This window comes from Pagrus pagrus, assembly GCF_965226575.1.
Source record: "Pagrus pagrus genome assembly, chromosome: 6".
Classification (NCBI taxonomy): domain Eukaryota; kingdom Metazoa; phylum Chordata; class Actinopteri; order Spariformes; family Sparidae; genus Pagrus; species Pagrus pagrus.
The window spans coordinates 18,883,185-18,895,220 of NC_140190.1; the positions used below are offsets into that span (position 1 = coordinate 18,883,185).

General features: G+C 44.3%; 1 protein-coding gene across 2 annotated transcripts in view; it reads left to right on the forward strand.

Annotated features, from left to right (window-relative positions):
* Positions 1–3,316: 3,316 nt before the first annotated feature.
* LOC311259116 (uncharacterized protein C2orf72 homolog) overlaps positions 3,317–12,036 on the forward strand; it is a 35,705-nt gene continuing 26,985 nt past the window's right edge. For both annotated transcript variants that reach the window (XM_084355992.1, XM_084355996.1), the window contains exon 1: positions 3,317–3,422. Coding sequence is in view for 1 of the 2 variants with exons in the window: in XM_084355996.1 (XP_084212122.1) it covers positions 3,395–3,422 (28 nt within the window). In the remaining variant the exon portion in view is untranslated. The remainder of the gene's footprint in view (positions 3,423–12,036) is intronic.

Genomic DNA, 12,036 nt, shown 5'->3' on the forward strand with positions numbered 1-12,036 from the left:
CCACTCCCAAACACAGTGATTTAAATCTGTTTTCACAACAGAAATTAAGAAGTCTTCAATTTTCCCCCAAATTTTATTGCCACATGATCCCATTCATAATGATAACTCGTGATTGTAATTTTCCAAAAATACACAGGAGGTACCGCGGTTAAATAACTCTTCTTTCTTCTGCTTCGACTCTCCAAGAGGTTTATTTACAGGATTCTGACAAAATGATGTTATTTACAAATGAATTACAAACACTGCTCCAAAGAGCATTTGTATTCATTTGAAAGCCAGTTAGCAGCATTTGTCCCAACAAGCTAAATCAATCTGTCATATCTCTGCAGCGATTTCCATGTGTTTCATGTTTTCCAAGTCTGCTCCATTGAACCTTTTGTTGTTTCTCATCTGCACCAACCTGCAGTTCAGATCAGATGATTTAACCTCTGCGGAGCTCTGCTAGTTTCCTCGTTGTTTTGAAACCTCACATTTAAGTCTTAAAGGCAAATCTGGCTTGCTTTGCATTCGACCCGATATGACCCGTGTTTACAGCACACTTTGAATGCTTCAGAGTTGTAGTCTTCTGACATTTTCAAATAGCTTTTGAGTTCACAAGTTTTGACTTGGAGTGGCATTTTCATACATGGTTTATTACTACTGTGGGTATATCTCATTTGCTTTCCTTAATGTTATATTTTTTGCCTCATGGGCTGTTAGAATTTTAGACTTTTGCTCCAAGATTTTGAAAGCATTACCCAACCTCTCAACAGCTAGTGTTGCAGCAATATACCGTTTTCAGCACTGTTGTAACAGGAGTTACCAAGACTTATGCTGGAGTAAAATATTATTTTGGTAAAAGTGAAAGTCACCCATATGAATAGTGAGCCAAAATCTTAAAGTCTCTGATATTAAATGTACTTAAGGATCAAGTATCGATCTTAGCGATTATCAGATCCAATATTCAGCATTTTTTAGCAGCTCTGTTTTCATTCTGTTAAGGGTGACTGTAGCTGATACTGTGAAACCAAGATATTTTCTGAGACAGTTTTCTTACTGACACCATGAACATCTCATTCTGTTGCAACCTCATCAACAGCATTATAAACTGTCTATACACAGTTTTGAACTCCTGTCGCAGCCAGTATAGGATTAGCATAAAAATGACGTCCAGAGGTTCATCAACTCAACATTAGCTAAAAAAGCAATAACTGGCAATAAGTAATAGTAGAGTATAAAATTCACACTGTATGAAGCATTCTTCCTGCTCTCCTCCATTTGGTGCGAGACGCTGAATGGCCCAGCAGATAGACCAGTGTGTATTTGTCTGAGAGACCGTGTGTGTGTGTGTGTGTGTGTGTGTGTGTGTGTGTGTGTGTACACTGTGGCTGAATACAACCACAAACACAGAGGAATCCTCTGATTCTCAGGTCAGGCTGCAAGCGCCCTGCCAAGGCTCTGGTTCCCCACCATAATCCTCTCTCAAACAGAGGGGAAATGTGATGCAAGGTGTCGGCAACACCATCAAGATTGTATTTTTCTGTCTTTACAGTAAAGCTACTCCCTTCAAAATTCCAGCCAGGGGTGTAATCCTCCATCTTACACCATTCCCTCTATTCATCACGCTTCATTTTTCATCCCTGTGCGAAGAAGGGAAGGTGAGGAAACTGCAGGAAAGACTCGACTGTGTTTGTGAGCGCAACAAAGAGAGTGTCGCCAGCAACACAATCCGGGAGGGGACTCAGAGAGAAAGGGAGTTAGAGCGGTTAACAGACTGCGCCTATGTGTGTCTGCTGGAGTGTGTGTGTGTGTCTACATCTGCACTGGCAGATGCAGACACACAAATCTTTACAGTGTGTGAGCCTGTCTGCAGCTCCATCACTATTCTGCACCTCTCCTCAGTCTGATTTAGTCTACTGCCCTCGTTCATGCATGTACTACAGTAAGCATAAGTGTGTGTGCTTTCATGTGTGTGTGTGTGTGTGTGTGTGTGTGTGTGACTGCGGTGCACACATAAAAAGGAAAAAAGCTCCAAGCAGTGGCCAGAGTCCAGATCCCAAACAAAATCAGTCTCATATGTGGAGGCTGCAGTGTGTGTGTGTAGAAAGGGGAGATGGTGTGTGTGTGTGTGTGTGTGTGTGTGTGTGTGTGTGTGTGTGTGTGTGTGTGTGTGTGTGTGTGTGTGTGTGTGTGTGTGTGTGTGTTGGGGGGCGGGGGGCTGTAACCCAGGCCTGTTTATGTACCACACTGTGTCGGTGGGGAGGCCTTAAATTGGAGCCATGCTGCAGGGGATTAAGCCTGCACTGCAAAAAATATTCACCATAACAAGACTTGTAGTCTTGTAACCAGTCTGGAGAACTAATTTTATTTTAAACAAGTCTGTCAGTAGGAGAGAGAGCAGTGTAGCTGTTAGTAGTTTAAGTGAACCCATATTTTAAGAAGTTCACAACAATTTAATAAACTAAAAGAACAATTAATTGATTAAAAACGAACTTGTAAACAAAGTTATTTGCATTGGAAACAGATTTGTCCAAATTAAGTGGGATGTCAGGAATCTCAATACACTGGACATTTTGTAGATCCAACCTCGGACCATTCATTCACCTGGAAAGATGAAAAATATATATTTTAATTCAGGGATATTGAGTCATGCTGCTGTTCTTGGTGGCGTGCGCATTTCACATGACTTCTTTCCCAGCTAACGTAAAAACCTAAAAAATGCCCCCAAATTGATACATGTTATTAGCGGTGGGTGAGGTCTCGGAGTCGGAGGGGACGTGGGGACATAAGTGGGTCAAATAATGTGTTCTTGAGATTGAGAAACAGGCAGCCAGTCAGTCACCCAGCCAGCCAGCCAGCAGCCAGTGGAGACCAAGCAGGATCAGTGCAGTCCTCCATGTGTGGCGGATGTTTTCCACAAGCCGAGCAGCCAGCTTGGCCGCAGCTGTCCAAACCGCAGGCCCTGGGAGAAGATGAGGAGGAGGAGGAGGGATGCTGGGGAAGGAGGAAGGAGGCTCAGGGGGGGCAGTGGGGAGGGTGGCGGGCTTGGCAAAGGTCAGACAGGCTGAGGCGGCCGGGAGTGTGGGAACTGTCCGGGAAGGCATGTGCGAAATGCTCCGAGACGAGGTATCATCTTACAGCCAGACCGCCTGAGGGAGAGGAGTGCTGTGTGCCTGCATGTGTAAGTGTGAGTGTGTGTGTGTGTGTGTTTTATGCCTGCTGCATGCCTCTGTGTATGAGTGTGTACGTAGATTCGGGAGGCTACCGTGTCTCTTGGGAAATGAGAGTTTTGATAGTGAGATAGGAAGTGAAGGAGGGAGAAACGGACTGAAACATGGACAGAGGAGACACACACACGTAGACACACACACAGCTGCGAACATTCCTGCTGCTGAATAGCCTTTGAGTTCAAGTCATGTCAGCACTGAAGACTGTGTACAGAGGTATGTAGCACATGTGTGTAACATGATTTCATGTCAGGAGAGCACTGACAATCTTAACCGTCCCGTCGCTGAGAAATTAGCCTGCTGCACCATTAATAACACTGTTGTGGTCTGGAGTAATGTATGGCGTGTGCTGCTAAACCGTGTGTAAGTTATAAATCGCCGTGGAGAGTCGAAGCGAGCTCCTCAAAGCCGTGGCAGTCAGATTCCATCACGTTTTGAGGGAAACTGGCTTCATAACGATGGGTGTTTGTCTGCAGCCGAGATGCACTGATGGTTTTAATGAAACGCAGACATCCTCGGCTGAACTTAAGTTGCACTCGACGATGGGATGAAGAAATTTCCACACGTGAATGCACGTGTAGACACACACACACACACACTGGCAGTGGTGGTCTGGCCAAGACTGGCTTGGCTTGGATGAGCGTCAGACTCGCACACCGAGCAGGTGAGGTGAAGTCTGATCCTGCGGTGTAGATGCCTCAACATGCAATCCTCACACTACCCACATCTCTCACACACACACCCAACCATCTTCTTTCTGATCCTCCTTCTTAGAAAATCTCAAAAACAGCCAAACAAACCCACACCTCAGCTGGATGGAGTTTCATACACCATCTCAACTTTCTGTGTGTGTGTCTTACTGTCATAACAGTAACTGTGTGTGTGTGTGTGTGTGTGTGTGTGTGTGTACCGCTAACTCCCACCTTTGTCTGCTCCTCCTGCTCCCATCTTTCACAGGGCCAGGCCTTTGAAGAAGCCTAATCCGGGTTATTTGCTTTCCCATGCTTGTGTCAGGTCCCGCTCTGAATTGACTGTGGAAAATACACTCTCGTCTGCCGGCCGCTCCCTCTGTCCCTGATTTATCCGAATAGGATGTGGCCGATGGGCGTATATAAAGCAGGCTGAATGGTGGGTAAATATGATCTCACCGCCACTCTTTTTATCCACAAGGCAACACTCTCACTGTTGCTCAAAAACCTTTATGTAGCCTGACATCCATTCAGGGCTTGTTGCATTCAGCCCGGCTCAATGAGAGGTCCCCAAACAGTGCCATGCTCACAATGGGGCCCAGTTCATTACAGTAAATAACAGTGGCAGCCGCCGCATTGTTTCCGCGATGCAAGTAGATTTAGCACACTTAAATGGGTAATTGTTTTAGGCCCAGTGGAGCTTCCTCTCTCGGTAGGAAACCGAACACGGACCCCGTGCGTGGTGGAGCACTTCTGCCCCCCTCATCACACACTCCAGGGAGGAGGAGGGAACGAGGGCGGGAATGAGCATGCCGCAGGAGAGAAAGAGGTTTAAGCCGTTTACAGGGAGAAAGGTGAGGCCTGATGTGGGCAGAGCTGCAATGATAAGTCATTTAATGGATTAGTTGATTGAAAGGAAATTGGTTGGCAACTATTTTGATAGCTGATTAATGGTTTGACTCATTTTTTAAGCAGAAAATGTCAAACATATAATAGTTCCAGCTTCCTAAATGTAAAGATCTGCTGCTTGTCTTTGTCATCTGTGATAGTAAATGAAGAGTCTTTGGGTTTGGGAGTGTTGGTTGGACAAAAGATGCAATTTGAAGATGTCATTTTGGGCTCTGGGGAAGTGCGATGAGCAGGGTTTTTTTACATTGTACAGACTAAACGATTAATCGATTAAAGGGTTTTAAACATTAAAGTGTGTTCATAGATATTGGGGAGCACAACTGCATATGTGAAAAAAGTAGTATAAAGCCTTTTGTGGCTCCAGAAGAAGCTGCATGTAATCTGATAAACTGCCTCAGTGGCTAAGTTGCATTGTGGGTAATGTAGGTACCAGGTTTTGAAAAGCAGGCCACTGGTCTAGCATTGTACTCTTACAACATTGTTGGTCAAAATCTATTCAGCAGGACAAGAGATATCGCGTTTTTTAATTCACGTAGTCTTTTTCATTTTCAAAACCTGGCACCTACATTACCCACAATGCAGCTTAGCCACAGAGTGACATCACTGGAGGCAATTTATGGGAGCTACAAAATGCTTTATACTACTTTTTTAACTTGTGCAATTCTACTCCTCAAGACCTATCAACACACTGTAATGTGTACAATTGGTGGAGTTACTGTTTAAATGTGAAAATAATCAGCAGATTAATGGATAATTAAAATAATCATTAGTTGCAGCCGTGGCTGTGGGTTTCTGGGAGAGAAAAAGAGAGAGTTGTGGCGTCTAGATGGTCTGAGAGTCTGAGATGAGAGAGTAAGTGTGTGTGGTAATCGTCTGCCTGTATAATAAACTGTATATTCATATCTCCAGTATGCAAGTACAAATTTTGTGGCGTCTAGAATATTTATGTCTACATGTTTGAGTGACATACATGCACAATCTCCTATAATACAACACAAGACACTCCTTTCATGTACTTGTGTATTTCTCTTGATGTTCTCTCTCTCAGTGTAGTTCCCCGGCGTTACGCACGAGTCATCTCTCTCCCACAGTCACGCGATGGCCGTCTGTGGGCGCCTGCCAAGGCCTCTGCAGCCTCCACAAAGCTGTGCAGCGTTTTCCGTTCCCAGGGGCCCTCGCAGCTCCAGCCTGGCCTCAGCGCACCGTGTTTATGTCCTGTGTAATTGCAGACCTCAGTCTGAGCAGGAGGCCAGCGTCTGTCAAAATAGGCATGTGTTCCCTTCAAGCGAGGCCTAAATCACATCAACTCCCGCAGTCAGACCGCGTTTCCCACAACCCCCTGCCTGACAAGGCTGGAGGCCCCCAGGCCTGCTGATTGGATAAAAGGGGAAATGAAATGGAAATTCCACTATGAGCCATACAGCTACCTCTCATGCACACCAAAACGATAGCTACAGCAGCCTAATAAGTCACTTTTACACACACACACACACACACACACACATGCACACATTACATGCACAGGAATCCAAACACATTATTTCTCTTTCACAGTCCCTCACCAGCCATGGGGCCCTTGTGCTTGGTCCCACACCTTGAGCAGGCAGCCGTGAAATGGGGCCCTGTCTGGGATCTGCTGGCAGGCCTGCTGGAAACAGCAAAAGCGTGGTACTTGTTAGCTGCGATGACGCTAGCTAGCTTGTCGTCTCAAGGGAACATGCTTGGCTGCTGCTGTTGCTACTGCCAGCAGGCTGGGAAAGGAAAGGTGAAACATAACCAGCTCTGGGGCCAAGGACCGAAGCAGAGGCAGTGTATTTAGCCCGCTACAGCGGTAAACCAAATTACAACTTCATAAACCAATTACTCAGTAGTTAGTTAATATGCTGATCCGACCCCAGACAGCAGCTCATTCTCCTGTTACAGTATCAGCAGCTATGACAACATCCACAGACCTCGAGGTCACCCAACCCACTGACCTACTCTGACCAGGGAGGCCTGACCACATACTTCTCTTGACCTCCAGCGCGTCTCTCCCCTCCCACCCTCTTTCTCTTCCCCTGTTGGGAACCAGGGGCAGATCAAGGGGTGGGTGGGGTGATGGGTGGGATGGTGACAGCAGAGAATAAGGAGAGGGGAAAATTCCTCAGTGCTTAAATCCCTTCACATCCACCCTGGAATCACAGAATCCAGCTCACAGTCTGCCCACACAAACCCAGCCCCTGTGACACTCCTGGAATGCTGAAGCCTTTTTTTTTTTCTTCTTCAAATTAGGTAATTACCGCAGCGGTCACGGTGCTCAGAACAGAGACCGTGACCCTGGGCGGCGCACAGTGACAGCCCGTGTAGCTGAGGCGGCACTCTGCTTTGTGTTGCCGAAACCAAACCTGCCGACAAATTCATCATTGACTTCTCTGCAACAGCACATATTTGGTGGCTATAATGCCTGCCAACTGGTGCATTGTGTCCCATCAGGGATTCCCAACATTTCCATAGACTGTGTTGGAATGTTGGTTTGTGTGCGTCGTATAATGATGGCCACCATTGATTTGTGTCTCATGTTCCGCCCTTCATTGGTTGCTGCTTGATTTATGCTTCAGTTAAAGGCAGCAACATACTAAAGGAAGTCCAAATCAGTTTATCCCTAATTTACCAGTCTGGAGGGACTTTTATTAGGTTTGTTGGTTGTTACAGATGTTTGGTTCCTAATATCCACTGATGTCAGTAATTCACAGATGAAATAGGCATCCTCCCAATCTGCCCAACCCAATCAACAGAAGAAATGTTGGCACTGATGTTTTTGTAAAAAAAAAACGGTATTATGATCAGGGCTGAAATAACAAAAACTGAAGTTCCAAAAATTCAAAGGCCAGCAACAAAAATGACAAAAACAAGCTGGGGCAGATCCAAACAACTGAAGAGAAATGCAAAACTAAATGAAGTATAAACCAGGATGAAGCTCGGGAAACACCGGCAGGACTGCAAAAAACACAAGGGCAAAAAAAACACAAGGTGGACACCAGGAACAAAACAGACGAACTGACAACAAGTGAGAGAGACTCAATACAAGGACTGATTAACTAGTATAACACAGATGAACAGGAACAAACTAAGGAAAAAGTAAAAAAACAGGAAGCGGAAAAGGAAAACATGGCACCTGAGGATATAATCTGCAAAATAAAACAGGAAATCATAAAACCAAAAACCCAATCATGACAGGGATATGTTGCAACTTTACCTTTCTTTATGTTTCGTTTCAAATTGTATGCCGTGGCAATTATAAATCGCTAATTTTACATTATATATTTTTAAATAATTTACATTACTTTGTAGAAATCTGTTTTCACTTTGACATGAAAGAGGTTTTTTTTCTGTAAATTCTTGTCAAAAAAGCCAAATTATATTGACCATGAGTCCATTTATGAAAGCAATAAAAGGGCAAAACATCCAAGGGGATCTATACTTTTCATAGGCACTGTAAGTAAGGGAACGCACGTAAATGACGTGAGTTGTGTCACTTACGTAACTTAAATTTGTTATTTTAACCCAAAGAATGATCTTTTTCCAACCCTAACCAAGCTGTTTTTTTGCCTAAACCCTTTGACGGTTTCCAACAACCCAAAAGTCATAATCTGTCAACGGTTTGTCAGCACGTTTTATTTTGAAAGTCTAACCAGATCTTGCACTGACGGTAGAGAGGTAGGGAAAATGTCGTAATTTGAAGCTTGACGTGTTTGGAGTGAGAAAGGTTGAGAAATGTTGATATGATACTTATGAAATGTACAAATTTAAGATGTCTGTATTGTGCAGAAAACATACAACGCCGACATTTTATTCTGTCTGATATTTGCATTAATCTGGACACTTAACAGACCCACAACAGTCAGTGAAACAGTTGACACTTGAAGCTGGTGAAGCAGGTTTGATGAAAGTCGTCTTTGACTGTAAAAATGAAGCTGAGTCAGTTAAAAACTCAAGACTCGCTTTTGTGGTGTGACTGGAGAGGATAGGACAGGATTATCTATCACATATCTTTTTATGTGTGTAATGCAACCCTATTTCAAACTCGGTCAGGATTATATGCCGAATTGGAAGTGTGTTCTTTTTGTGTAGAAAGTGGTACAAAAGCAGAACGGTTCAGTGTGTGTTGTGTAGCGGTAAACTGTCTGTGGCTGGAAATATTCTGTTGTTGTTTTTGCCTGCAGGTGTGAACCGCCATCATAGCAGTTATCTTTCGCATCTTTGCCGTGTCATCAAGTACTAAAAAAGCAAGGCTGTTTTTTGGTTGTGTTTGTGCAGACAGCTGATGTCTTGTTTTTCTATCCAGTGGGACCAGTTCATCTTTGTGGAAAATGAATCAACAGCAGACAGCCAGTGAATGTGGTGCATAAATGGGGCATAGACATTACTCCACAATAACAAAATGGATCAAGATTTTACCGTTTACAGAGCAGAGAGTGGATGATCATAATGCACCCTCTGTGTGTATGTGGAGGCCAGCACAACCGCTTTGATCGAGCTCCTAGTTCGCCGTCTGTGTTCAGTCCAGACTGCATTGCTCTGGCAAAAGCAGGTCAGACGGAAACCCAGATCGTCTGTATTCAGTGTCAGAGGTTTTCCGTGAACTCTGATATCACCCTTACACCCAGTGGCACTGACGTAAACCTTATATTAGCCTTGACAACAGCCACCTATAATAATCTTCAAAGGCCCCGGTGGTGGTATGTCTGGAGTCCAGCTCACGCTCATGCCCCCGACCCCGTGGCGGGTCCAACAACTCTCCATCTGTGTGGGGTTCAGGTTGCACCGTGTCCAGTAAAGATCTCGTTTCACTGCAGGTGTTCCATCAAAGTGCTGGCTGGTGCACTTCTGGACTCAGACCCGGGCTCCGTTAAATGCCTGACTGGCTGCAAAGAGCCAGCCAGTGATTAGACTGCACGCGTGTGCCGGGGCACGGTGATGGGGCCTCCGCTGTAAGCACATCTGAGCCTCGTGGCCAGAGGTGTCATCCAGGGGATTCACTCAGACTCCTTGAGGGTCCTCCTCCCTCCTCCTTTCTCTCCTCCTCCTCTTCCTTTTTGTTCCCCAGTGCTTTTAATTGAAAATGTATTTATTGCAGGGCCAGAGGCTGGACCGGGGAGAGGGAGGCGCAGCAGCTTATGAAGATGTGGCTGAGGTGAGGGCCGCGGGGCTTGGCTCCACTTCAGCACCACCAACTCACCCACGCAGTCAATTTTTTCTCTCCCTTTCTGTTTTTTTGGCTGCTCTCTTTGTTTACTGCTCCCTCACGTACTTCTCCCGTCTAACTCCTCTCCGTTTCCTCGTCTTTTCTCTCAGAATCTCCCCTTTCATTTTTGCCCTCCTGTCTCTTTTATTCTTTGTCTCTCTTCATCGCTCTTGATTGGGCGTGTATAAGGTCCATTTCAAATGCAAATGGTGCCACTTGGAGAGATAGAAGTAATGTGCTGCCAATAGCAATTTGTTCAAAGGAAAGTTTCGTCCGTTTTTAATCCTGCTCTTCTTGTGAGTTTTTCCGTCAAGGTAGACATAACCTCCACAACAAAGAAGACAGAAACATGTGAAAAAGATCTGCTTTGTGGTTTGGAAGAAATTGAAAATGTAATTTATGTTTTGTCCTTTACTTGATGAACTGTAACATTTGTCATGAAGAATACGTGTTCTTTTCATTAATTTTGTGCGATAGGATTTTTTTAAAGACTTGAGAATTGTTTAATAGAAACTGTGCTCTGCGTTTTACATTTTAACAGCAATAACAATTTAAAAGCATAACTTTTTATGATAGGCATACCTAGTTTTGTTTGAAAAAGATACTGGTATGCAAAAATGTTCTTCCTGACATATAGGCATCTTCATTTGGAGAAACCGTGATTCAACAAACACTCTTATAAACCTGTATAAACTCAACCACCCAACAGAGAACCCAATAATTAATAATAACCATCATAAATTAATTAATGGGTGTAGGAAAAACGCCCTTCAGAGTTTGTGACAAATCTACTTTCAGTCCTTTATAGTGCTTCAGACAGTAAATGCATTGGTCAGATAACTTTAAGGGACATATTTTTGTCATATTCGTACAATGTTGAATAAATTTTATCAATATTTTTGCAACACAAAATGTAAAAGCTGCACAGAGGAATCTCTAAACTCCTCTCCTCACAGCCCGGGTCAGACTTTCTACAAAAAGTGATTTAAATGAAGCAAGGTTTTTAAAAGACTGACAAAAATGTGAATATTAAGCTTGTTAATGGGGAGAACCCCGTCCCTGGTGTCCCCTGTTTAACTAGCCTGTGATCTCTGGTAGCCTGAGCACTCTGCTCTCCTGCTCCCCATTAGACTGCGAGACAAAAATGGCCTTTCCCTCAGCAGACCTCTTGAGGGGCCCTCATAAAGCGTGATTATCTTTTACGAGTTCCTCTCTCATTCCCAGGTCTGGCTCGTTGAGGAGAGCCACTGGGCCTCCCTGCTTTATCAGACCTGTGGACAGGGAGGAAGGAGGGGAGCGAGAGGTGAGGAGAGGTGAATGAGGTGCTGGGAACTTTCTCCCCCAAATCCTCTTTGTGTTTGTGCAGGCACGAGGTAGGGAGACATAATCTGAACCATGTGTCATATGGGGTTTGGTTCAGTGTGCATCTTGTGGATTATGCCCACAGCACAGTTTTTCTTACTTACCTTTATTTTTGCCAGGGCTGGTAAACAGTATTTGACACAAGCCAAGCCAAACACCATAATACATGTACATTTCTGCAAAACTACAGATAATTTCAAGCTGTACATTTCTTTATGTTGCATTTTTTTTTTTTTTGTGCTTATGCTCCGGTTAGGTTTAGACACAAACACACTGGGTTAGTGTAAGGAAAACATCATGTTTTGGCTTACAAATGCCACAACGCAAACTCAAACTGTGCTCACTCGTTTGGCAGCCTTGTTGTAACTGTAACTCCACCACCATCCCCTCCACTTCCCGATGTGAAAGTCAGTTAATAAACATGTAATGTGGATGTGATATGGCACGTTCTTTACAAATGTCAACCTTGGATGTATCTGTGATTTGCAGAGATGATAACTGTTAGCATTATATCCTGGCAACTGGGCTGCAGCAGCAGCTCTTTAAAGCAGCAAGAGTGGCCACCTCCTTTATTTTAGTGGTAGGGTAAACTCTGATTCATAATGTTTATGGCTTTTGAGTTCAAGAAACTATTCCCCGGAAAAAT